The 27026-nt window shown below is 46.2% G+C and overlaps 7 protein-coding genes across 7 annotated transcripts; 5 read left to right on the forward strand and 2 right to left on the reverse strand.

Moving 5' to 3' along the window:
- Positions 1-797: 797 nt before the first annotated feature.
- On the forward strand, positions 798-4374 carry AOL_s00215g824 (uncharacterized protein; the record flags this gene model as incomplete). The annotated part of the gene is made up of 5 exons (XM_011130026.1): positions 798-818; positions 905-3149; positions 3208-3491; positions 3586-3898; positions 3977-4374. The coding sequence occupies 5 exons, from the start codon at positions 798-800 to the stop codon at positions 4372-4374; spliced, it is 3261 nt and encodes a 1086-aa protein (XP_011128328.1).
- A 456-nt stretch (positions 4375-4830) lies between these two features.
- AOL_s00215g825 (uncharacterized protein) lies at positions 4831-5548 on the reverse strand (the record flags this gene model as incomplete). The annotated part of the gene is made up of 5 exons (XM_011130027.1): positions 4831-4975; positions 5066-5099; positions 5219-5302; positions 5432-5459; positions 5522-5548. 5 exons carry the CDS (start codon positions 5546-5548, stop codon positions 4831-4833), a joined length of 318 nt encoding a protein of 105 aa, XP_011128329.1.
- A 1604-nt stretch (positions 5549-7152) lies between these two features.
- AOL_s00215g826 (uncharacterized protein) lies at positions 7153-9023 on the forward strand (the record flags this gene model as incomplete). Its single annotated transcript, XM_011130028.1, has 2 exons — positions 7153-7399; positions 7471-9023. The coding sequence occupies 2 exons, from the start codon at positions 7153-7155 to the stop codon at positions 9021-9023; spliced, it is 1800 nt and encodes a 599-aa protein (XP_011128330.1).
- Positions 9024-13181: 4158 nt separating this feature from the next.
- On the forward strand, positions 13182-13734 carry AOL_s00215g827 (uncharacterized protein; the record flags this gene model as incomplete). Its single annotated transcript, XM_011130029.1, has 3 exons — positions 13182-13265; positions 13333-13471; positions 13547-13734. 3 exons carry the CDS (start codon positions 13182-13184, stop codon positions 13732-13734), a joined length of 411 nt encoding a protein of 136 aa, XP_011128331.1.
- Positions 13735-14869: 1135 nt separating this feature from the next.
- AOL_s00215g828 (uncharacterized protein) lies at positions 14870-18509 on the reverse strand (the record flags this gene model as incomplete). The annotated part of the gene is made up of 11 exons (XM_011130030.1): positions 14870-15136; positions 15202-15879; positions 15942-15967; positions 16030-16213; positions 16272-16560; positions 16618-16627; positions 16679-16785; positions 16843-17193; positions 17254-17478; positions 17541-18364; positions 18483-18509. 11 exons carry the CDS (start codon positions 18507-18509, stop codon positions 14870-14872), a joined length of 2988 nt encoding a protein of 995 aa, XP_011128332.1.
- Positions 18510-19756: 1247 nt separating this feature from the next.
- AOL_s00215g829 (uncharacterized protein) lies at positions 19757-21380 on the forward strand (the record flags this gene model as incomplete). Its single annotated transcript, XM_011130031.1, has 6 exons — positions 19757-19880; positions 19973-20239; positions 20354-20440; positions 20515-20883; positions 20977-21111; positions 21259-21380. The coding sequence occupies 6 exons, from the start codon at positions 19757-19759 to the stop codon at positions 21378-21380; spliced, it is 1104 nt and encodes a 367-aa protein (XP_011128333.1).
- A 3147-nt stretch (positions 21381-24527) lies between these two features.
- Positions 24528-26186, forward strand: AOL_s00215g830 (uncharacterized protein; the record flags this gene model as incomplete). Its single annotated transcript, XM_011130032.1, has 8 exons — positions 24528-24772; positions 24845-24853; positions 24913-24993; positions 25092-25192; positions 25325-25447; positions 25575-25750; positions 25937-26026; positions 26091-26186. 8 exons carry the CDS (start codon positions 24528-24530, stop codon positions 26184-26186), a joined length of 921 nt encoding a protein of 306 aa, XP_011128334.1.
- Positions 26187-27026: the final 840 nt, after the last annotated feature.

A 27026-nucleotide genomic window follows, 5' to 3' on the forward strand; every position in this document is an offset into this window, starting at 1 on the left:
CAAATCTCCCGTTTGCGATTGACTAAAGCGAGAATGAGCTGGCTTTCGGCCGGTAGACACACAAATGAAGATACCTAGGTTGCATTCCGTAAGTGTAAGAACTGCATCTGCCTACAACAGTCTGGAGTGTCATTGACGAACGAGGGCTGGTGCTTTATAGGGAAGTTTTGTGCAGGTGGTTTGTTCAAATTAAACGTTGTCCTATTAAATTCGCCTTGGATTCCCGCGCTAACCATCTATATACATGTTCTAACACAACACAAAAGGTACCGTGCTGATGCAAAAAAGGCTAAAGAACTGTTTCTCGAGCTGGGTAGGCTCTGGTACCTGATATATAGCTCTATCGAATCGTATGCTATCTCGTAAATTTTAGGAGATAACGGTCATCTTCCTGGGACAGCTCCTGGGATCCCATCCGTAGTTGTGAGTTAGCAAGTGTGTTGTATTTTGGGAGCCAAAATGTGTTGTCGTGTCGTGTCGGCCACCTGGATTGCTGGGGCTACGGGGAGATCATCCTATCTCAGCAGTCGCGTCACCTTCTATTTCCTCTTCAACGTCATTTCCAGTTATTGAAACACTTCCAGAGCACATCCCAGAACCACTTTCATCAACTTCAAGCTTTCCGTCCAACTTGATCACGGCCAAGTCACTCTATCTATCCTTTCTGGAGCTGTAGTTGGTAGTAGGGCTCTATGAAGCGAACTTTAATCCAAAACGTCAATCTATTGATTGTAAAACCCTCTCATCCAGGTCATCGGCATTGATAAAGCTACTTCTCTCGTACTCGGGAAGCGGCAATGGCCACCAACCAGGATCCGGTTAGTTTTTCTTTTTCTTTTTCATCGTTATAACTTCTCGAAAACTCTCTTGTTCTTTGCTGAATCGAGGAATTTCATTATCGTAGTCGTTATCATCCAGAAGAGACCTATACCAGCCAAGTGAGGTAGAGAGAAAATGGTATGGTATCTGGGAAAAAGAAGGTTATTTCAAGGCCCGTTGGCGTCGTCCACAGCATCCACTATCATCTCGGCCTTCTGAGGAAAGTTGGTCGAACCTTAGCAATGCTCGAAAGCAGAGTGTTGAAATCATCGAGAGGTCTACGGCAAGCCGAGGTCGTCAGAACTTGCGACCACTCATAATTCCGGCTAGTATCACCGGTACCCTTTCGGCGACTACTTCAGAGGCAAGTCAGTTCGACGAGAGAGGTTTGGAATTTTCTGAGATATCGGCAATGGCGTTCGGAGACGGCAGTGTCCAGAACCAATCCGATACGAACCCGTCCACATCACCAAGTCTCGCCAATGTTGAAGAGGCTTCTCAGAGTGCTTCCTTCGATGACCGTTCCAAGAAGTGCTTTACGATGTTCACTCCACCTCCAAGCATCACCGGTGATCTTCACTGCGGTCATGCCCTCGCAATCTCCCTAGAAGATGCACTTGTAAGGTACCATCGTATGCAGGGCTTCAAAACCCTCTTCCTACCCGGATCAGACCATGCCGGTGTTTCCGTCCAATGCATCATTGAAAAGAAACTCTTCCGTGAGAAGGGAAAAGATCGCCACCAGATCGGCCGGCCGAGGTTCACCAAGCACTTGAACGAGTGGAAGGACGAATATCGTGGCAGAATCTCTTCAACAGTTCGACGTCTCGGGGCATCTGTGGATTGGACACGAGAGGCGTTTACGATGGATGGGACCCGAAAAAAGGCAGCCGCGGAGGCTTTCATTCAGCTGTACGAACAGGGCGTAATCTATCGGGGAAGTCACATCGTGCACTGGTGCCCTACCCTTAGAACGGCTGTTTCCGAGCACGAAATTGGCACGCTGGAGGTTAATGGCCCGACCAGAATCAAGATCCCCGGATATGCCGAGGAAATCGAATTTGGGGTCTTGTATTACTACAAGTACGTCATTGTCAAGGACGATAATACTCCCCGCTGGATCGAGCTAGCAACGACGAGGCCAGAGCTGCTGTTGGCGGATTCGGGCATCGCTGTACACCCTAGCGATGAAAGGTATGTCCGTTTGATTGGGATGAGCGCCCGACATCCGTATTCTGGTAGGTTGCTGCCGATTGTCGGAGATTTCACAGTCAATCCGAAGTTTGGAACTGGCGCCATAAGTGTTGCACCTGGACATAGTGAAAAGGCCTGCGAGATCGGCAGGAGAAGCAAGTTACAATCCGTAGTTGTTTTCAGAGAAGATGGGACAGTAAACGAGGCCGGGGATCTTTGGAAGGGCCAGCAGAGGTTCGAGCTGCGGCAGACTATCATTGAAAACCTGGAGGACCGGGGTCTCCTGCTCAAGAGAGAGCCATGCAAGGAGATATTACAGATTTGCAACCGATCAGGGGACGTGGTTGAGCTGATGTCGAAATCCCAATGGTGGGTGCGAATGGACGATCTGGCAGAAGAAGCAGCTGAGGCTGTCAGAGAGGGGAGGATCAAGATACGGCCAGAGTCGGTCGAAAAGGAGTATCTGAACTGGCTAGAGGAGCCAAAAGATTGGTGCATATCAAGAAATCTATGGTGGGGCCAACAGATCCCGGCATGGTTCTTAAGTCTTAAGGAGGAAGAACGTAATGCCTTAAAGCCTGACGAGTCAAATCCAAACCGTTGGATGGTAGCTCGTAGTGAAGAGGAGGCTCGAAAAAAAGGTGAATTGGCGTTCCCGGATATGCCGTTTCGACTAACAAGAGACGAGGCGGTGCTTGATGCCTGCTTTGGTGCTGCCATCTGGCCGCTTTCAACCCTTGGATGGCCTGAGGGGGGGGATTTCCGCGAGTTTTACCCAACGACAATGTTGGACACAGGATCGGATACCCTGCCATCGTGGGTAACAAGAATGGTTGCAGTGAGCCTCAAGTTGACAGGCGAAGCTCCATTCGGAGAAGTCCTTTTCCACCCCTTGGTCAAGGACCAGGAGGGCAGGAAGATGTCAAAGTCCCTCGGCAACGTCATCGACCCAGTTGATTTCATAACTGGGTGCACGCTGGAAGCTCTGAACCAAAAGCAGCTGAATCTAAGCCTGGCACCAAGCAGCGAAGAGCTTGACAAGACGAAACAATTCCAGGCCACTTGCTTCCCAGACGGGATCCCAGAGTGTGGGGCCGACGCACTGAGATTTGCATTAGTAGACTCAACTTCGGAGTGTAAGTGATAGATCCATGAGATGGATAAGAAAGGTATACTGACAAGATGAGTATATAGCCCAAACCATTTTTCTTGACGCCAGAAGCGTCATTAAATGCCGTGAGTTCTGTGACGGGTTGTATGAGACGGTCCAGGGAGCACTGAGGATGCTCCCAGGCGACTATAAGCCGATGAAGTCGGCTTACGGGCAGCGGATGGCTCAAGGGATTGGGGACCGATACATTCTGCACAGGTTGAACACTGCCAGTCGGGATGTTGAAGGAGCGATGGAAGAGAAAAGATTCTGGGAAGCAACACGGGGTATTAAGAACCTATGGTGTCATCATATCCCGACGTATTTGGTATGTTGAGAGGGCGCCCGGGGGAACGCGTCGTGTTTAAACAGCGTATATACAAAGGAAAGACCGCTGACCAATACCTCCTAAATCCCCATAGAAATGCTACCACAGCTATGAAGAGGATGACATTGACCCAGATAGACTTTCAGCCGCTGAAACATTGTACGCGGTGATCGATGGCGCTCTGCGACTAACCCATCCGTTTATGCCGTTTATCACCGAAGAGCTATGGCAGAAACTTCCTAAATATCCCCATGATGACACTCCATCAATCATGTTGGCGGAATTCCCAAAACGATCGCCTGAGTACGAATATCCATATGCAGAAGAGGAGTTCAATTTGATCATGAATTGCGCCAAGGAGATCCGGTCACTATGCCAGGAAAATGGCTATCCTGAGATGATCAAAGGTAAAAGTCATTCTCCGCTACCTAGGGATATTATTTGCAAAAAAAGGTCCGCTCAGAACTAATTTTGATTGATCGTAGTGTACATCAAGTCAGGATGTTTTATCTCTCAGCAAACTTTAGAGAAGCATATGGCCGAGCTTCAGCAGCAGTCAGGCGTGACCGACATTAAATTTCTTCGATCAGGAGACGAGGCTCCTTCTGGCAGTATTGCAAGCCCGTTGTCGAAGGATATTTCGATCCATCTCAGCGTCGGAAACCAACCAGATAGTAGGGGTGATATATCAGAACTCCAGTTGAAATTGAAAACTGCCCAGCGGACAGTCTTAAGACAGGAGAACAAGCTCAGAGAGTCGGCTCTACGAGACTCAATAGATGAGCGGGATAGGAAGGTCGAAGAATCTCGACTTGAGGTCTATAAAGCCAGGGTCAAAAATTACGAAAGGGTTATTAGTGATCTTTCGAACCGTCAGGCTTGAATGCAGGGAGGTTTCAAAAGAAAAAGAGGACAAGAAAAGAAGGGGGCGAGTTGTTGGGGGAGGGGACATTCTCGGATAGCCGGTGAAGGTATTTTGAGAATCAGTGGTGATAACAGGAACCGTGGTGATCTTTTTTCTTTCTTTCTCCCATTGCGTTGAAACTGTTGGGGGGATTTTCCTAAGTTATTAAGCTTTCTTTCTTTCTTTCTCATTTTGCAGTTGACCTTCCGAATCAGCATTTTACGGTTTTATAGGCGCTGAGGGGTAGTGATAACATGACCATAGCATGAATAAAAGTCTTGAATAGCCCGGCGATTACTAGGGTACCGGCATTTATACTAGCTGGGCAGGATAATATTATAAGACAGTAGTTATGTGAGGGGTATCTGGCTGAGGAAGAGTAAAAAACAGCGCGAAAAGAAAGAGTGTTAAGACGTAATATGAAATATCATGGCATCATCGTCTTGACTTTCCCGCCGCTTTAGCAGCCCTTTCTGCAGCCTCGTCGTCTACAACCTTCTGCAGGAGCCCATGAAGATCTGGGTTCTTCCTCGCGAGGAGCAGGACGTCAGCCGTGGAGACGGTGCTTCGATTTGCATGCCTACCGAACCAAAATTCCTGTTAGCAAAAATGATGCATCGATCTAGAAAAGGGTTGGGAACCCCTGGATGATGAATAGGATATGCAATACTTTGCAAAGTTCTCCAGATCTTTAGCGATGTTATCTACCCGCCACGTGTAAGCAAAGTTAGTATTTCATGCCGTCTACCTGTTAATACAAGGATGAAGGTTCATAATTGACCGACCGGCGGTATCTAAATCTATAATGGGTATGTATACGTACCAAGCTGAACCCAGGCAAGTTCCGTCAAGGACCCTATGAACTGTGGGGTCGCGTTGACGCTTAAGTCCAGACATGCTTCATCGACTAGTTTCCCAACGTGGTACCTGCGGCCAAAAGGACGTTATACGCCTTTTAGTAGGAGGTATCTTTTATTTCCTCAACATGTCCCTGCGCATACAGAATGCTAGGACGGTATGTTTTTTTATAGCGTACCATAGTGCAGACTTGAGCCGCTATTGCCCTTGCAAGATATCATAATTAGTAATTATAGCATATATAGGTTTATAGATTATAGGGACGAACCTCCTGTTCCGTATCGCTGGCAGACATGGCTACGGTTCTGACGATTGTGATATTCTAGAATCGGGGGACGTGGTCCTGAACGTGGAGCGCTAAAGCTAACGTGTGGACGCGTTGGCGGCTTTCATGTTGTTGGACAACGTCCCTTCAACACAACTGCGCAACACACCTGTAAGTGCAACAGTGCGCGCAAATTCTAGAAAACCTTTTAAATTTTTTCTTCCTGTGATTCACGTCGGTTCCGGTCCAGGCCAAACTCGAATCAGCAATCATTTCTAAACCTAAGAGGCGGCACGAAAATGCCCCCGAAAGGAAATGAATCGGATACGATCTTCATTCTGGTCTAGCATATGGTTGCGACTCCATCAAATCCGATATCGCAGATATCTGTTTGTCCAAGAAGCACATGCGGAAACTATTGATATCAAATGTGATAGGTATCGAATCAATTCAAGCTTCGATTCTCGCTCATGATTCATGGTAAGGTTCGCTTTAATCTTCCCCACAAATTGAAGGGATCAGGCAGCAGGATTGATAAAGATAGCTTAGGCGAAATGAACTCTGTTTCCCCATATCGTTGAGAAATGGGACGTCATATGCATAGGAAGCTACTCGATTCCTTCGCAATTTGCGATGCGGGTGTATCGATATCCTTCTACTGGATTGCTTCTTCTGACGGGATGGAAGGATGCCGGTCGGTTCGGTCTCACATGCCCTTGTGGTGTTGATATCTCAGAATGATGGCCGAACTGAATAGTGGAGCCCCTGGTTGATCCTGGGTCTTCTTCCAAGACCCCTGTCAGTGCGGGGAACGACCCACCCTCGATTACAGGCCGGAGACATTTCCTGAAATGGAATGGGTGGACTACAGTCATGTCGACAACAGCACTTAGCTCCATCGAAGTTCCTGAACGATACAAAAATGTTCTCAACCACACCCGCCAAATAAAAACAAAAATTACAGATTAAGAATGAAAAAGAAAAGTGTTTCTTATTACTTTGGGTACGTTCACAACCCAGCTCCCATGTTAACTACGATCTCCTAATCTGATCTACGGCATGACTAGGGTGCTGATGGAGGGTTCCATGTCGAAGATGGGTGGCATGCCATTTACGACCACTATAATTCTCTCGTATAGAAGAAAATGGCATAGCTTCCCGCCTTGGCCTGCACCTGCTAGATAATCCCACCTACGTATCAAGGAATTAAGATGAAAGGTGCGGCGCAGATTTGGACAATGCAGCGTGAAACTTGGTCACGTTGCGATATAATAAATCTGCGCTCCATGCGGGTTCGACAGGCCCATGTGGAGATACCCCGGAGCCTACAAGTGCTAGAGCACCCATCGGGACCGGGCCACAATAGAGAAGGGTTGGGGTTAAAAAAAATAAAAGAAAATCTTAGAATTGGGAATTATGAGGCTATAGGTAGGTAGGGGTCTGATTCATGACCTTTAGCCAGCTGCATCCTATCGCTTGACACTTTGTCAACTGGACTTCAAAAGCGAATAGGTATCCACAATCGAGGAAGGGGAAGGTCTTCTCTTTTACTTTTCTTTGGCTTCAGACTCCTACTCAGTCTCTCGTTGTCTTTCCATCCTCCGTCTCTTTGCTTGAGACTCAACTTCAAGAGAATGAAGATCTCGACTCTATGGGCGGCAGCCTTTTTGCTGTCAAACTCTGCCGTTTCAGCCATTGGTATTAACGACTATCCTGGTTGCGCATTGCAATGTATCGCTAAGAACATTGTTGAGACTGGCTGTGGCCTTATGGACTTCAAATGCAGTTGCAAGAACAAGCAGTTCTTGGTTGCGAGTGGGAAATGTATTTTTAAAAGCTGCAGCATTGGAGAGGCTCTCAAAGCTTCTGGGGTTTCCGTTGGTAAGTTGAACATCCTCTCAATACATATCGTATTCCTGCTTCGACTTCGTTCTAATCTGAGTGAACTCAAGGTATCTGCGCCGCTGCTGGCTTGGGCATCACTATCCCCAATCTGCCACAGCCTCCTTCTCAGACTACAGTTGGCCCAACTACCATTGATAGCACTATCGACTGTGATACCACTACCACAGAACCTCCTGTAACTACCGGACCTGGTGAGACATATCCTGGGGGCGACACAACTACCGCGGAGCCAACATCTGACTGTGAGGAGACCGATGGACCACCTACTACTACAGAGCCCCCGGCAAACACGTCAGAGCCTCCCCCACAGACAACAGACTGTGAGGAGGAAACTTCCACGGAGGCGCCTCCTACGACAGAAGGTCCCACTACTGTCGAACCTACTACAGCGCCTACTACTACGGAAGACTGCACGGAAGAACCCTCGGAGACAGAGAACCCACCAGAGCCTACAACTACTGAGGATTGTGATAGTGAAACTTCAGAGCCTCCTGCACCTACATCGACGGAGCCTCCAACTACCACTGAAGATTGCACTGAAGAACCGACCACTGAACCGACCACTGCACCCCCAGAGCCAACCACCACTGAGGATTGTACTGATGAGCCCACTACTGAGCCCACTACAGCACCCCCAGAGCCAACTACTACTACTGATGAACCTACCACCACTGAGGACTGTACTGAGGAGCCCACGACTGAACCCACCACAGCGCCTCCAGAGCCAACCACCACGGAGGACTGCACTGAGGAACCAACTACAGAGCCAACCACAGCACCCCCAGAGCCAACCACTACAGAAGAGCCCACTACCACTGATGATTGCACTGAGGAGCCTACCAATGAACCAACTACTGCTCCTCCAGAACCCACAACAACTGATGATTGCACTGATGAGCCAACAGTAGAACCCACCACCGCTCCTCTAGAGCCGACTACCACAGATGATTGTACTGAGGAGCCCCAGCCAACTACTACTCCCCCAATCACTACTGATGACTGCACTGAAGAGCCTGAGCCGACTACTGCTCCTTCAGCTACTACCGACGACTGCACCGAAGAGCCTGAGCCAACTACTGCTCCTCCCGAGCCAACCACGGATGATTGCACCGAAGAGCCCTCGACTCAACCTCCAGTCCCTACGACCACAGATGACTGTACGGATGAGCCGGAGCCAACTACCCAGCCACCTGCTCCCACCACGGATGATTGCACAGATGAGCCAGAGCCTACCCAACCGCCAGCTACTACTGAGGACTGTGAGGAGCCAGAGCCAACTGAGCAGCCAACTCCTACTGAAACCGACTGCGAGGAGCCGGAGCCAACCCCTACCGAGACTGGCTGCGAAGAAGAGCCGACCCCAGGCCCTACTGAAGAGCCAACTCCCACTTCTCCACCCGAACAGACTACTGACTGCGAAGAGGAACCCCCAGCAGAAACCGATGACTGCGAGGAAACCACTTTCGTGACCTCGGTTGCCCCTTCCCCAACCGTCCCCGCTCCTCCACCAGTACAAACCGGTGCCGCATCCAGCTGGAGACATGCCAGTGCTTCTCTCTACTCTCTCATCGTATTCGTCCTTGGAATGCTGCTTTTGTAAAGTTGCTTTTTTCTTTCTTAGCGGAACATTGTATCATATCAGCATTTTTATTTAAATCATATAAGTCACGAAAATATCATTTCGGTACATCAAATCGGGCGCCAACTAAAGTCAGCAGAGCTGTCTTAAAGGACCGGGGACGCAGGGGTTAAGGAAGGGTTTATGAGTGCGTGCTCGGGATATCAACCTGTTGGAGCGGGATCGAAACATCTACTTTCTTCATATCTTTAATCTTCATTTGTCATAAAAAACCCTCCCTCTTGTATAATTTACATAGCTTTAGCTTTCACAATCACAAGCCCCATGTAGTTTTAATTTACCCAACAGCTAGGAATTGCATCTATTTACGAGGGACTTTTTACCGTCAGACTTTACCTTGTCCTTTTTAAATTCCTTACGTATACTCTGACTTGAGGCCTTATTTTGATTTTTCACGGATTCGAAGATAACGTAAATACCCACAGCCATGGTAAGCTTAGTACAGGTGCTCCTAAAGGACCACGTCATTGACGGCCATAGTCCGGTTTCGCAAATTTTGGATCAGGGTGACTAAAATCTAAAAAATCCCAAATACTCGCATCGTATAACCACGTCCCTTGTCAATTGTTCCCAGCCCTTCCCATGCGCTCCTTCTGAATCGAATAATGAAACATGGTCTCGGTGCATAGACAAGGAGTCTTGGTAACAGGAGCCTAACATAACAAAAGTTACCCAGTTATCCCCGATTCCAGCATGTGGGATTGCCCTTGTAATTTCTGTTCCTGAGCTTCGACTGAGCTATGATATCGACTCAGACTAGCTATCGGGAAGCTAGCCCGATAGGCAATGAATGAAATGCAATGCTACATGTCAATCTGGGTTCGTCTCAACTATAGCTATAACATAGCCCGGCCGGTTGCCCGTAAAACGCGCCACGAGGTCAGAGAATTGATCAACAGATCAGAACCCCGGGACAGGGTTATAGCAATCTGCAGACTCCTTAGTATCATGTGCAAAATAATATATGTTCAATCAAGTAAATTGAACCTGAATAAATTAATTAAATTTCTTACGTTGGCCAGAGCCAGTCTCGTAACCAAACTGTGCCAGAGCTCGTTGCTTTGGTGACAAATGGCAACGCAAAAAACCCAACATCAGACAACACAAAATGCGGGAATGGGTGTGGTTGAAAATCGCCTGAAGCACCCTGGTCTTGCTGCATGTCCCCACCTGCTCAAATCGGCAGTACCTCCGTTATCAATCCTGGGGAAGCTTGGACCCCGGAAAAGAAGCATATGATTGAGAGGTTCTTCGTACACATAGTTCTTACAATTGTACAGCTGTGCTCATTTCGCTGTGCACTTTGCAGCTGTGTACATATTTGGGCAAGACCATAGTACTAGTGGATTCGAGGCTAAGTACTAGTATACTATCTTGCATCTGGTATAGAGAGGGTGTGGTCCACTTTGACTGGGATTATCATGAACGATGTCACCAACAGTAATAAGTTCAACCTGATTGCTCGTACGCAAGTAGGAATAGGAAGTAACAGATACATCTGCCTCGGCTTCATGAGATTCTAAACCAGGATCAATAACCACACCTAACTTTACAGCCTCATATCATAGTAGCTCCCGAACCCGCTTTTCCCTCACTAATAATTTTTCTTGCTTTTGAAGTGTGGGTCTTCTGAGACCGCCATTAATGTTCCTGCATTAATAGAACAGTGTTGGAAGAATTTGTAGTCATTGGCTCGCTCGGATATGTTTCGATTTCTTGTCCCCCCCCAGGCGCAGACGTCCTGCCGAAGAGCTTAACTCACAGCCAAGTTTCTTGGGGAAAGTGCGGGGAAAGGTAGAGCGTTTAAAGGAATATCCATTACATTGACCGTTCATTTAATTGAGATTATTCTTTCACAAGCAAAATTTTGAACAAAGCCTTTGCACTGGTTAGTCTGTTGTAACGTTCCAGAAATAGGTGTAAATTTCCAGCCTCAATTATACATGTTTCAGCCATTTTATTTATGAGTACAAGCCGACACCTACATCTTACTTGCGCACTGATCGGACGCCTACCGAAAGGCCTTCCCAGATCGCTAAGGCCCACCACTCTACCAAGCTTTTTTGACTGCTAGGCTTGTTTAAAGAGGAAACTGTATATGTCGATTACGCTTTCTTATTTGCGTATGCTATCCTAGGATTCTGCAACGCCACGGGTAGCGGTGCCATCTCTCCGTGACGGCTCAAAATGGGTCAATAATCCTTTTTTTTTTTCCAAATCAGCCCACTTTTGCTGGAGGAAACGGGACGCTAAAGGATACGAGGACTGATTAACCTCCTGCAAATGTCGACCTAGCCCATGTGCAATAGGAACGAAATCGGGCTGCAGACGATGAGGGGTTGAGGCTATCTTTCCCGGTTTCTCTGTATCCGTAGCCGTGAATACGTAGTACTTCGGTCAAGTTATTAATTTATTCAATATTATATTGACTCTCGTTATGATAATCGGAGAACTGCGAGAGACCATGAATCTCGCCTCCCCGTCGTCGACTTTCTGGCTCTGCTGATCATTGCTAGGATTGTCTCTTAATTAATTCCCGCGGAGCATGTTCCACGCAAGTCACCTGTTTCCCAATTACATTCCTCGAGACACCAGTGTTCCGATTAGAATTGATTATCGTTGATAGGAGCTCGATAACGTTCAGCATAGCACTTTTTGGGTAGGCTACATTGCCACTCCTATCAAGACAATTGACTGATATACAAACCCCTCACAGGGAGTGATGTCTTAGATCGGGTTCAGAGGAGATTTCGAAAGCTAGGCCAAAAACGACATCGTCAAAGATTAATTTCTAAAATTTTGGGCTGTGTAAGCTTTCTTAGACCATCTCGCTTGTAGATGAAGTCATGCCACATGCCTTCTTGAAATACATTGGAATGTCTTAAAACACCTGCATGTGAATAGCAGTTACCTAAATAGTAAATAACGTGGGTCTGGGCACCCGCGGGGAAGTGGTTGGGGTGACCCTTGTAATTCTAGCTATAGATCGATTCGGTAGCCACCATGCACTGAGGCGCGGGGAACACCACTTGGAAATCGCTCAACCCCAGTACTGTTCTTTTTTCTTTTTTCTTTTTTTTTCTCGATAGGAACCAGAACTCCGCATTTTGATAGACATATCAAAACATGATCTGCTATATTGGTATTAAGGGTGTTCGAAATCGAGGAACGACGCTTATGGTGGACCAGCTAGTGGATCCCGCTTCTGATGCTCGCTGTGCCTCCTCGTATTCTTCCAAGATTAATAGATTAATCGGTGTACCACCTTCGCAAACCCAACCCAAAAAATACAACATTTACATGTGGATATGCACGAACCTTCTGTCAGACTTCACATGCTACATACACCCTAATAATCCTATATCTAATGTAACATCGAGAATTCAATCGCTCAAACATCCGGGCCGCTATGGGAAGATTGATGATTCGCCCTCTCGACCCTTCAACCGCCGAGACTCGGAAGGCCTCTCGGACTTTCAAATCGAATTAAGGATCTAAGTTTCCATGATTCCATTCGAGCTGATCCTGGTATACACCGGGAAGCTAGGCATGTCAACCTGCAAGGTCCATTCATGATCATACTCGAACTTTCTTTTTGACTCGTGCCATAGGCCTTGCCTTCCCATTGCTCAATTGCGCCGGCCCCCATTACCCCAGATCCCCATCTAATTTCTCGCCTAGGCACTCTAATATAGCATGGGGGGTTGTTTTCAGAATTGGTGAACGGCATCGTAACGAGGAATTGTTTCCGGTTGTACTTCCTCATCAGAAAGGTAAGTGTATGAATCTATGGGGCCTATGTCACAAGCCATGTCGATTGACAAGCCCTCCCCAGACTTTACCTTGATACCACAAGTTGATTCAATCTTGATATCGATAACTAACCACCTTTTCCCCAGCATCTCCAAGATGTATAAGAACCCTCAATCGTCACGCCATTCTCCACAATTCTTTCTTGCATCCTCATCAAGCAACAGCAGCTTCGAATAGCAATTTAAACTCCAAGCCTGACAGCCTAGACAGACTCTCGCTCAACATCTTTTCCAATTTTCTATAAATCTTTAAAAGATCAAACAGTCTAACAGACTTTCCATTTTTCAACTCTAACCTACATTCAAAATGAAGTTCTCAACTGTCATCCTTGCCGTCGCTACTTTCGCCACTGCGGCCTTTGCCCAGATCGACCAGTTCCCATCTTGCGGTGTAAGCGTTCAGGAACCACTCCTCAAATTAATTTACAAGAATGAAAAATTTCTAACAAAGTCCTTAGCAAACCTGCTTGATTAGCAACATCGGATCTGCTGGCTGCACTGGTATTGATATCCCATGTATTTGCAACTCCAAGCCATTCTTCGAGAAGGTCGTCCCTTGCATCGAGTCTAGCTGCACTTCCCAAGCCGACAAGGACAGTACGTTATTCAGACTCCCATGATTTTTCGATCAATAAAGAAAACTAGAGTTTTTCTAACTAATATTTGCTACAGAGTCCACCGCTGCTGCCCTCGGTTTGTGCAAAGCATCCAACCCCAACGTCGGTGACTGGCTTCCAAAGCCTCCAACCACCACTCAGCCACCAGCCACCACCGCTCCACCGGCTACCACTGCTCCACCAGCTACTACCGGCAAGCCATCTCCATGCAAGCCAAAGTTGAGATTCGCTCGCTACTTGTAAATTTCAACATCAACCAAGCCTTTCCCTCCCAACCATATTTGATATCTATGGGGGGAGAGAAATAAATACTTCATGCATAGTCCGAAATAAATTGCGCGCGCGCGGAGGAATTAAGTCCCATCCCCAAATCTACATCCTCTGACAGAATCGAAGCTCAAAACGCGAATATCTGACGAGAGTCTTACCATTTTTTTCGCGAAAACTAAAAAATACATACATATAATTTTTTCTTATCCAATAATGTACCTATACCAAAACACACTTGAAGTGGAGTTTTCCTTGTATAACTGCATTTTGTTTCCCCCATCTTTCTTTTTATCATATTTGTCAGGTTACATTTTGGAGGAAAGAGGGAAAAAGACAAATTCCTAGGAGCATCAGCATGCATCAAATGTATAATAGTTATTACCCCAATGCAATTTGCAGTTGATCATACCATACTCAATGATACGAATCTGGTTATTCACCAAACGGATCTCAATGAGCTCATAGAGAAGTTACTTTTCGTATGTCTAGAATATTGATTCCAAGGTTAGTCGCAGCAGCATTAATTCTGGTTTACGAGATAGGGTCTAGTATAGAGAGCCAGCAGAGTATTTATAGAGACTTCATCCTCGCATCAACTGAATTATAAGTACACCTAATCATGCGCGGTCTCAAGAGCAAATAGATACAATGCACTCTAAGTCTCTAATTACAATATCGGATAGTGGTCTAGAAAACAATTTCGTGTATATGTACTTTGTCAATATCAACATACTACTAAACCGGATTTATGAGAAACAATGGCATTTACGTATCTGACGTCCCGGATTTACAGAAGCACAACGATAGAATTTTCCAGACAAATTATAGTTACAACATCAAGCTATCAAAACTTAAGGAGTTTGATCAAAAACAAACCTCGCCGATTTCAACGAAAGGACACCAGTAAAAACTCCATAATTATAATTGAATCCCATTTTTATCGATTACCCTCTTAATCCTAAGGTAGCCGCAGCCTGCTCAGCATATGACTAGCTCCTTATAGCTTCGGAACGTCCTCCATCGGGAAGAACACCCCTATTCGCCATCTATAACACCCCAAAAGTCTCTATGTTCGCTATCGTGGTGCGGATAGAAATGCATGCCTATACTAAGAAGCTGCATTTTCTGACTGCAAACCAGTATTCCCCTCCGCATTGCTTGTCGGCGCCGGCTTAGTCCCATACTTTGCTATCAGTTCCTTCAAAACATTCATCCCTAGGGGTTTGAAGACGTAATCCGACATGCCTACTTTGAATGCTTTTTCTTTATCCTCTTCTAGAGTCGAGGCGGTAACCGCAATGATAGGTATGTACTGGAAATCCTTAAGTCCAGGTTCTGCTGCACTGCGGATGTTCTTCGTTGTGTCGTATCCATCCTAATGCATTTCGGTTGATTAATAATGGCCTTCACGTATAAAAGAGAGAAGGGGAGCGCTCATACCATCAGCGGCATCTGTAGATCCATCAAGATAAAGTCCGGTTCTGCCAATTTCGTGCTCAGAAGACGCAGTGCATCGATTCCATTCGGTGCAATTATGGCTTCGCAGCCCAATTTCTCTAACCGAAGCTTGGTGATATTTTGCAATGCCCAGTTGTCCTCAACGACCATAACTTTGAGCCCTTTAGTATTACTTGGGGTCTTCGTAGATGACACAGATTCCCTTGAATCTTCCCTACGTGGCTCTTTTCGAGTCGGAGCAGGGGAGTATTGGGGCCGCTTCTTATTACTCGGCGGCTTTTTCTTCTCATCTTCCAGTTCAGTAGGCGGGGAAGGGGCTGTACGAGTGACTTCCGGAAGTGAGGAAGGGTTCAGACCAGTTTCTGGAACAATTCCCGGAGTAGGTGTTGGGGCGGGCCCATCCTTTTTAGATTCCGCTGCGGGCTCTTCTTCTCCGTCTGACTCTGGTAGTCGCAAAGATAACGGATCCGACACACGGCGGCGTTCGACAAAGTCCTTTTGTAGGATGGCGCTAGTGACATGCAATAGGTCTTCCACTTTTTCCTGTGTTCCAGGCAGCTTGGCGTTCGAATCTCTTATGAAAGGGAACGTGATCTTGAATACTGAACCAATACCCAGGGTACTGAAGAAGTCGAGGCTTCCACCAAGTTGTTTGACAATCTGTGATGAGAATCAATACATGCAGTTTAACAATGACTCGGGTGAGTTTAAAATCCACCTACCTTCTGGGTTACATAAAGACCGAGACCTACAATACCAGATCGTCAGACTGATTTTTCACGGATCAAAGGGGAAAGGGAGGTGTTATACCATCAGTGGGTTTCCGTCCGGTTTCATCATCTTCAGCAAACGGTTTAAATATCGACTTCCCGGCCTCTTCCGAGATACCAATACCAGTATCTTTTATTTCAAAGCAGATCCTGCAGATAGAACCCTGTGTTGAAACTACATATACCCTGAGGCTAACATAGCCTTCCGAGGTATACTTAAATGCCTGTATCCCATAATTGTCAGATATTCATCAACCAACAAGAGCTACTTCCGTGACGTACATTTGACAGAATATTAGTCAAAACTCTTCTGGCGTTCGATTCATCTCCAATCATTGCACATTCCATTCGTTCGTCTAGCGGTCGTTCTTCATCGCCTTCGGCACCCTCATATTTATATCTCGTAATACTCTTCAAACCTTCGAAGTCTGTCGTGAATTGAACATCACGCTTGGAGAATGTAAGGAATGCAAGGTTGCTAACATGGTGGATAAGATTGAAGAGATTGAATGCCTTCGCTCTGACAACGCTTTGTCGCATTTCAAAGGACGAGAAGTCAACAATATCGTCGCTAAAATTGTTAGTTCCCACTACGCTGTAACATGACACTCGAATACGTATATCTTACATAGATATAACTAAAAAGTGTTAGTGAATAGCTAGAATAGGTACGGGCGGTAATTTCTTACGAAGGAAGTTCACAGATCGTAGAAGACCCATCAAATGGGTAGTTTGCTCCTGGTTTAATCGTGTCTCATCTAGAAGTTGGAGTAAACCAACAATACCTGCAATCGGCCTAGTTCCTGTGTCAGCGCTGAGTTTCCTAACAAAACTAGAGATGTTGATATCTTACGTTCTCAGCTCTGAGACGACTCCGCTTGTGAAAATGCCTCTTAGTCTTTCGTCTTGTTGCTGTGCAGCATCGATTTCCCGTTGTTTTGTTATATCCCGGAACATAGTCAGATAACCAACGAGTTCACGGTCTAGGTCCTTCACCCATGGGGTATTAACCGCATACAATGGTAGGCCAGAAACCTCCATAAGTTTAGGAATATCTTTCACATAAACTCCGAAGCTATCCTTAGTGGCAATTGTTTTTCGTCGGAGGTTATGGTGAAAGTATTCAGTAAATGGCGAGCTGGTGCTGAACTTGGTGTCGTAGACATTCAATCGAGACACCCAATCGCTTGTCGTCCGACCGATACTACGAGGCTCTATCAGATTATCATCTTATATTTGTAACAAACAGTGGGGAAATTATTACCCAATATCAGGCATTGAACTCTCCAGACCAAAGAATTTTCTCGTCGACGAATTTGTTATGGTAATATCACCTCGAGTGTTCATAGCAATGAAGTGAGAATCTAGGTGTTCGAGAGCAGAATCGCGAACCCTTTCGGCCTGAGATGCAAACTCCGTGGCCATGCTTATATTGCCCGGAACTATCATCTCTCTAGTCTTTTCCCGCTTTTGATTCGCCGCGGCGTTCCTATATTGGATAAGTAGATTGCGATTATATAGAGGAAGACTTGAAAGTAGGGGATAACATACCCAGCCACACTGATGCTATCGTGGGTCAGGATAGACATTACGGTATACACTTCCTTACCACTATCTGTAAATGATAGGAACAAAGTCGCGGGAACAAGTGTTGTATTCTGTTTATCAGGCTCCTCCTGCCGCCGATTGGCAGTCTTCCCGAAGCTTTCCCTCCGGTTGTTCGCTTGATACAGCGGTGTCTGGCCATTTGGAAACCGAATCATAACTTCGAACGACTCGGTATTCCCATCGGATTCGACATCCTTGGAAGATTTGGCCTTGCCTTTGAGAGCATCTGCTGCTCTCCGACCCAAGCCACCTAGATTTAGATCCGAACTATGTGAGAACTTTGATTTCGGGCTTGGGACACTCGCATTACTCGAACCTTCTCCAGATTCTAGCCTTTTGGATGGAGGGTCTATTGGAGAACTGATTTTGGTGCCAGAAGATTCAAGGAATAGGGCTCTTCGCTTCTCAATGACCATTCCTAGAGTTACCCATCTTTGCTCCTGGAATTCTACACCAAGCTCCCCAATATGAATCCCATTTAGGCTCCCATACACTTTTACCAAGTGCGAAAATAATGTTACCGCAATCTTATTGGCATTTCCGATTGTCGAATTAGGCGCAATGACAAGAATTGGAACCGGAGAAAAGTCGAAGCCTAAGGAAGACAGGACCGGGTCAAATTCACGGCCTTGGTCATCGGATCGAGAGCGTCCCATCCAGGCATGCGAGCATTGCGGACATCTTATTTGATATCGGGCGCGATCCTCCTCGCTAGATGTTCGGCGAGTAGATTCCGAGACAGACGGCTGGTGGCCCTTCTTATCTTTCTATGGAGAGTATTAAATATTAGTACGTTACTCGACGTTCCGACGAATCGGTTAAACTAGTAGCTAGTGTCTTTGATTAACTAGGGATGCATATGCACCATATGCATATGTCACGAACCGTCGGAAACCTCAAGCGCAACGGCATGGTCACTCTTGCACCAACACAAACTGATATATCAGCTTATCTGGACGGACCAGTATTCGGGATGAGGGTAAGCTAGAGAGTCTTCTAATATCGGGCTGCCGAGCTAGGACGTTTGTCGAACTTGAAGTTAAGGACAGGATATTGATGTATTGCCGTTGAACGCTACCGTCCCTCGCTTGTCACACTCGAGACGAGCCGAAGTCTATTGTCTTGAACAACGTTCACAAAGTCCGACTGCAAAGAAGGTTTTAAAACTTGCTCAGCCTAGTTTTCTACCGACAGATTCGCGAATTGGTGATTGGGCCGCAGGAATCGAGGGGAAACAAGCTTTCCCCTCCTTATTCCCGTCCGTAATTTCTGAAACGAGCGAATGAGGGCACGGGTAAGGCAGCCGGGTAGTGGACGGCTTCCGCTTAAGATCTGGACCTAGATCTGGGACCGGACGCTTCAGCTGAGCTGTCGTGTAATCAAAAGAATGAAAGGCAAGGTGTTTTAGAGATCTAGTCCAACAAGGAGAACATTTCCGGCATGACTTCCACGGCGGTCAGACTCGTCAGTAATACATTAATAATAGGACTATGTAAGTACCTATGTAACAACCGGCCCGAGAACTGAATTAGCAGTTCACGGCGCATATTCCCAGAGTGATCTGCTGCCAAACCTGCCCAATCGATGGTCGGGTGCAGGTTGCATCATGGCCCTTTCGCAGCCTCGAACGGTTGGGTCTAGTTCAGTAGTTTTTATGGCGTTCATGATTCAGGCCAGGCTATAAATTGTGATATCAACTTCAAATGCAAATTAATTAATGGGTCAAGATACAAGGATGGGATTGTGGCCGATAGCGGGCATCGCTCTCGATGGTATATGGTGTCGTGCAATCATTTCAGGCCAGCACATATGCACAGCACATATGCACATTTATTATACGTAGGCCAGCGTCGACTAGCTCCGGGGGAAAGGTAGAAAGTGTCATGATCGGGTGCATGACGTATGTATGTACTTAAGTACACCCTGGAATCCAAGGTTCCAGACATATGGCGGGGAAGGGATTGGACTCATTGGACTCGCTAGCTTCGCTAAACGGCCGCCTAATTATGAACCCATCAATTGAATTGGATCGGCCGTGAAACGAACGAATCGAAGCTGGGTATATAAGACTTAAGGACTATCCGTAGACATCGACACTTCCAGTTCCGAGAACGACAACTAATTAATATATTGAATTCAATCCCTACCAATTGCGCAAAATGGCCGATTCGATGAAGGCCCTACGATATCACGGCGCGAAAGACCTCCGCGTCGAGTCTGTCCCAATCCCAGAACTCCTACCTGGCCAGGTCAAAGTTAAGCCTGAATGGTGCGGTATCTGTGGTAAGTAGACCACACAACACAACTCGGGGTATTAGGTAGATTGGTTTAAATTTAGATCGAGGCTCACGTATATATTGCATTGATATTCACAGGAACCGACTTGCATGAATATATTACTGGTCCAATTCTTACACCTGCTGTCGGCAAGCCTCATAGGCTGACCGGCTGTACTGTACCATTGATTATGGGTCATGAGTTCGCCGGAGAAATTGTTGAACTCGGGCCAGGCGTTGAACCGGGAAGGCTCAAGGTCGGGATGAAGGTTTGCATTGAGCCTGCTCTCTTCGACGACACTTGTCCCCCGTGCCTTGACAGACGCCGTAACTGCTGTGATAGGGGAGGCTTTTTTGGGCTTTCAGGTAGTATAATAGCTTAAGTTCAATCACCAACTCTTAAGTTCACTCTTATTGTTTGTCCTAAGGTGTCACTTGCACACGGTCTAACATTGCTAATATACACTGTAACGTATATAGGTTGGGGAGGTGGATTCTCGGAGTACGCTTGTTTGCAGGAAAAGCTCGTTCATCCGCTACCAGATAACGTCCCCACCGACATTGGAGGTCGGTTTATCACATGCAGCCATTTTACTGCTTTCTATTTTATTTAGGAGAGACACTGAACGTTTGAAAAACAGCTCTTGTCGAACCACTTGCTGTGGCATGGCACGCCCTCAAAGCAGCCGGTCACACACCAGATCGATCAGCTTTAATTGTTGGAGCTGGTCCTATTGGGCTTGCTGTCTTGTTCTGCTTGCTTGCTAGGGGTTGCCGCCAGATCTTGATATCTGAAGTCTCTCCCCAACGTATCAAACATGCTCTCGAGATTGCCAGTTCTCACCCAGAAGTAGATATCAGAGTGCTCGATCCTACGAAAGAAGATGTTGTTGTGAGAGCAAAGGAACTCTGTTCTCAGGGTAATCAGGGCCCAAATGTCGTCTACGACTGTGCCGGCGTCCAGAAATCTATCGACGCAGCTATTGGGGCTGTTAGAAAAGGAGGCGTAGGTAAGACTTTACAGTACTCCCCAATACCTAAATAGGTGAAGCTGCCAACACCAGTTTTACCTACCGAATGTCCACGAGCTCATGGTCCTATAGTTTGTAACGTCGCCGTTTGGGAAAAGCCCCCTAGTATCGACATGAACGCTTTGGTTTTCGGCGAAAAGAAGCTCATTGGCGTAGCTCTCTATGATGAAGGTGATTTCCAGGAAGTGATCGAAGCAATATCTACAGGTATGTGAAGCTGTGCACGTTTGATCCACACCCCTGCCTGCAGGTTACCTATCAAGGTTGCCTGCAGTATCAGTGATCCCTAGTACCTCAAAATCAAGTATATACCTTTTTCTGAGAACCTGCGGGTAACCGTCTACGAAAATTTAGGCAAGATAAGGAATCCGGAGAAATTGATAACGGCGAAGGTAGCCCTCGACGACGCAGTCACTAATGGTTTCGAAGCGTTGCTGAAGTCTCGTGAACATGTGAAAATTCTTGTCCGCCCTTAACACCGTCATGTAATTCCCCCTTTCTGAAAGGGGGTTCTGGAAGACGAGGTCATGAGCCACAAGGTTTTGGTGGCACCCGGGTTTGGGACATGAGTAGTACGAAAAAATATTCAATTAGGAACATATAAGTTTTCTCAAAATGTTAAAGTGCCGAGTTGAATTTTGTAGCCTCTCGCCATGTCTAGCGGGAATGCAATAGGATTGAAAAGCCTATGGCCTCAAGGACACTGACCATGGTTGCGAAGGACGTGACCCTAGAAATTGGTCACAATTGTCATGGCCGCTTTCCTCAAGAAGTTCATCCCTCAACGGACCAAAGTAATTCGTTCTCGGCCCAAAAGTTACCACAGAACACCCGTATATGGTTGATGTTACCATGTGCCTATTGCGTACTAACTTATCTTCCAAATTCGGGCTCAGGTGGTAACAAAGACAATGACAAAACCAGAGATATCCAAACTAGTCCCACATGCACAAATCAATCCCGACAAAGATCGAAACTTATTGCGGAAACTGGAATTTCGCAGATCCGAGAGCCTCGAGGCCGTCCTCCGAAGTACTTCAAAATCAAATACCTAGCTCCACCCCTTTGGAATCCCGAGCCCCAGCGATCAGTAAAAATTCTTAACTAGTCCTAGGCTCTATGTATCGTACGCCAATGGCTTCCGAAGGAGCGAAACCCTAGATCGGAAATAGCTCGATTGATCACCCACAATTGTACAAGAGATGTGCTGTGTAGGAAACAATGATCGATTTCCCAACGGTCTATCTCGAATCGCGTTAACACCGTTGACACTCCAAGTGACTAAGGGCCTTTCTCCAACCATTTGTAAATTTGGGTTTAGACAATTGTACAAATGATGAAACACTACTACTGAGACTAATATTCCTACGATAAGTAGTACTAGGCTCCATTGACGATCCCGGTCAAGCGGAAGCTTGCACCATTCGATGCTCGTCTCCATTACTTCTGTTCCTCAAGAGCCCCGATTGCTCGCATATCTCTCTTAAGCTGCCTGCGAAATTGGTGATACGTAGCGGGCACTAGCAGGCGTCTTGTAGCCACATACTAGAGGTCACACGGTCTATAGGAGTTACACAACAGAGATTCCTGCCCTTAGTCTGTCTCAATCAACCAGGCCTGCAGTGCAGGGATGCTACTCAGCAATGCAAATGCTGCACTTCATCGAACGCCCGCTCGCAAGCCTGTATCACGGAGGACAAAATGATTGTAAATTCAGAAAAGAAAAAGAAATCTCGCCGTATTAATATATTAAAGACTTTAATTTTACTGGCGTTAATATCAATGACAAATTGGGTTGTAAGAAGAAACGCTTCGAGCACGACTAAGAGCAGAGGTATGATCATGATATAAAGCATTGAAGTCAACAGCCAATCCCTAGGCTTCAACATCACCTCAAATGATATCTCAAATAGAACCGCAAATCGATATCACACAAGAACTCAAAATCTGTGCCCTGCGACATGCCATATACGATTGCATCATGTTGTCACCACAGCTAGCTTTCCAGAAGATAGCCTAAGTTCAGACGGAAGTTACAATTCGCACAAGAAGACACCATTGCCACTCGCTAACTTTTGTCATGGCAATGTCTTGTTCGATTCGGGCGAAATTACTGTCCGTCATCCAGGTTTGCAGCCCAAGATATATGCGAACATGCAAGCCCTGCAGGCAAGACATGGCCACCCTCGATCCCATAAACCTTCCCCCCAATCAAAAATCCAAAACCTTGACTTGCCGAAAAAGCCTTTCTTATCGAGATTTCGGCCCCTCGCTTTGTTGTCTCTCCGTTACCGCTGCAGGTCAGGGCATCCAGGCCGGCTCCCAAGTCGTATCACACAAAACCTCCATTGGATCGACTGTTTCAAGCTTTTGGATTAAAAAAAAAACGGTCGCAATCTGCCCACCAGTTCCAAATACCTCGTGGACACTTGCCGTACTCAAATTCCGCATCTGGTACCGGCTGCTGTTAGGAATTAACGTTAACGTCTTTTTACAATCCTCCTCGTGAGATGTAAGTACCAGACGGTGATCGATCTTGCAGCTGAAAAGGCTTGAACAGCATCGGCGTATACTCTGCTCGTAGTTCCGCCGTCGGATGCAGGAATTGAAATGCAAATGCAACCTGGCATGCAATAGCAATATAATTTTCGAATGTTCTTCGTACGATCGTTTGCATTGTGTCGAAATAGTTGCGTTGGGAACGCGTGTTCTTCCCTAAGCGCTACCACGGCTCGGTGGACCGGAATCAAAAAGGCAGTTTAGTACTAGTGCCGCATGAGCGGAGGTACTATAATCCACTTTGCTCGCTTCTTTCTGCATGTTACTACGGATTCATGGTCGAGACGAATCCAATTCGCCCTTCAGCTGCATATCCCAAGAGGATTCCAACATCATAGCGTTGGGGAAACAGCACCCGCACTTAGAAAGGCTGGGGTAAATTGTGTTATTTTCGTGACTTTTACATGTAAATGATTCAAACTAAAAAGCTTAGTGCTCGTCAACCTTGAACAAAGTATTCTCCCCCCCGCATTCTTGTGTTTTCGTTAAAGTTTTTTTTGGGCGTGTGGATTGTGGAGAATACAAGAAAGGTATTTTGTGGGGAATCGGAATCTCCTTTATGACGGGGTTATGCGCCGATATCACGGGGTTTGGCCAATGTATTTCGGCCCCTTTGCAGCAATATGCATGTATGTTTGCATGTACAGACTAAGTAGTTATCGATATGTGGAGAAGATTTTGTAGAAGAGACTGTTTCAAAAGCTTATGGCCTTTGGGGTACATGATCTTATCAAGATATATATATCCCCCAAGGTGGCCTTCGCCTTTATCCAATCGGTTTCGACACGCTCTTTCACGATACCCACTCTGTCCCATATTGTCATTTCTTGGTACCTGTGGGGATATATATTCCACTTAATCTCGCGTAAAAGGGAGGCTGGTTTGCAAGACCCCTTATACCATACATACGGAATAGCTATAGTTTAACAAAGAAACCCGTATACACCTTCGTGGGATCGAATACCTTACTATCACTATAGTACTAAGGAAAATTTCCGGTAAACGGACATCACTATTATCACCTAATCACGAAATCCTCCTTCAATTCATCAAATACTCTCACAATGGAGAAGGCAAATCTAGACCCAACTTACTCGACAGAGTCTCAAATCATGCCACAGACCCGGAATCAGGGCTACAGTAGTCCACCATCCTCTCAACATAACGATTCCGGCAAGGATCAACTAGACCGCGTCCGCACAACAGCAACTATGCAGATTTCCCCAGAGCTGTTCGAGAAGCTCTATCTCTCTCCTCAGAACAAAGTTCATGGAGATTTGCGTAAAACTTTTGGCAACCCAACCCCGATGTAAGTGGGCTGTATGAAATAATGAATCCGAAGTGTTTCCGGGATCGCGAGACTAATGAACAAAACGTATAGTGCGGTTCTGTAGGTTTCGAGAAAAATCTGAAGATAATCCCAGTGTAGTACTAATAGACGTTATACAGCGGCTTCCTGGTATGCTTAACCCCATTGAGCATGGATCTAATGGGATGGCGAGGTGCTGGTGGTGTCGGTGCCGCTCAAGTGTAAGTGACACATGCCGAACTTATATTCCGAATCGACAACCATAACGAAGAGTTTTAAAAAATGGCACTAACGCAGCTGTATCATTGCGAGCCAATAGGGCCAGCTACTACTTCCTAGGAGGCATGCTTTCACTTGTCGGCGGCATCCTCGAGTTCTTTTTGGGCAACACATTTCCGTTTGTGGTATTTACATCTTTCAGTATGTTGACCAAATAAGTCCTTGAAGACCGAATTGGGACCGGACCGGACCTCGATGTTGGAGATTTCTCGGTACCTCGTACGAGGCATTGGGAGCTGGATTGTAGGGCTAATATTTTATTCTTCAATTTAGGTGGATTCTGGTTTAGTCTGGGAGGAACACTTACGCCATCCTTCAACGCTATGGGAGCGTATTCCTCATCCGGCACCAGTGCCGTCGAAGGCGGCACGACTATGGGGTTCAATGCTAGCTTCGGTAAGATCATTCCCTACCAGACCTTGAATAGTCCCTCGCTCCGGAGTTTGGTTCGGAAATAGGAGGATACTCTTAACAAATTGAATGAATTTGAACTAACGAAACCCGCCGTGTGGCATCCATTAAGGTTTCTATCTCCTTGCATGGGGCTTCATCACATCCATCTATCTTATCTGTTCGCTCCGAACCAACGTGGTCTTCGTAACGCTATTTACGTTTTTGGATGCGACATTTGGCCTTCTTGTCGCAGTATACTTTAACGTTGCAAATGGAAATGCTAAACTAGCCGGTGATTTACAGATTGTAAGTTACTCTTCTCCACACTAATACGATACGTTACCTCTCTATCGCCATTTGATCCCATGGACCGCATACTATTATATGTCGCGTGGCTACTGAGGCTTCTATCTCGGGTTTATGACCGAGCCTCACTACGTGGCTGGTTAATTTTTTAAATTCAACGCTAACCTCTTGATGCATGATACCTAGGCCGCTGGCGCATGTGCTCTGTTGACCTGCGTCCCAGGTTGGTATATTCTACTTGCCCAGATGCTTGAGTCCGTCGATTTCCCGTTTCAAGTAAGACCGCCACCCCGGATCCGAACACATGCATGTCTTACTAACCTTGTTTAACTTTATCCAGCTGCCCGTGGGTGACTTGAGTCAGTTTATTGTCTCGGGTTCTGAGAGTCGGTCGCGAAAGGCTGGCACTAGTGCTAGTGTTGACGACCGAGTTTAACTCTGAGGGAACATGACAATTCAAACGTTGCAAACCTAATGACCTTCGTAATTGTCTCTTTTTTTTTCAACTTCTCCACGCTGGCAAGGATATCAGGTCAAGGTTAAAAAAAATTTTCTTCTGGTTGTTTTGAAAAGCGGTTGTACCGTTCCGCGGAATTGAAAAGTTTTTCCCCATCCCGTCAAAGCATTGATATCCGAGCGTCGAATAAGTCGTGCGCGCGTCCGTTGGTGTCTGCATAATCACAATTTGCCGACAGAGATTATTGTATGTTAGATATTTTGTAATAGTTTCTCGGATGGGCCTCATTCCTTTAATTCACAACTATCTGAGCTCCTTCTAAACTTATACATCAGCACTAGTTTGTGACGGCCGAAACCACGGATGCCGGATCGATAAAAGCCACAAACATTAGTGGTAATAGTTAGCTCGTATAGCTAATTCTAGATATATTAGGCAGAAAATTTTGGAAACAGTAAGTACCAATCCTACCTGTGCGGGGAAGCGTCGATCCGTTTGTGGGGTTATTGAACCATGGGCGCGGCATTGAGGCTTGTGGAGAAGGCTCCGCACAGACCATTCCTTAACCTCCAGAAAAGGGATCAGATATCGTAAGATCTTCGCTGGCGCTTCCATGCAAGGTCAAAGCTCAGGAATAGCATGAAGAAAAATCCGAGATCACAAATTCTTTAATTGACCAGGGGCTGACGGTTCACGAAGCATTTCGTAATCATAATACATATTAATACAGCTTATGTTTGATAATACAGAACCGATATGAATACAGCCCTTTTTCCTGACTAATATTGTGCTAATCAAAGATAAACATATTATTCTGAC

The sequence above is a fragment of the Orbilia oligospora genome, assembly GCF_000225545.1.
Source record: "Orbilia oligospora ATCC 24927 unplaced genomic scaffold scaffold00215, whole genome shotgun sequence".
Lineage (NCBI taxonomy): Eukaryota > Fungi > Ascomycota > Orbiliomycetes > Orbiliales > Orbiliaceae > Orbilia > Orbilia oligospora.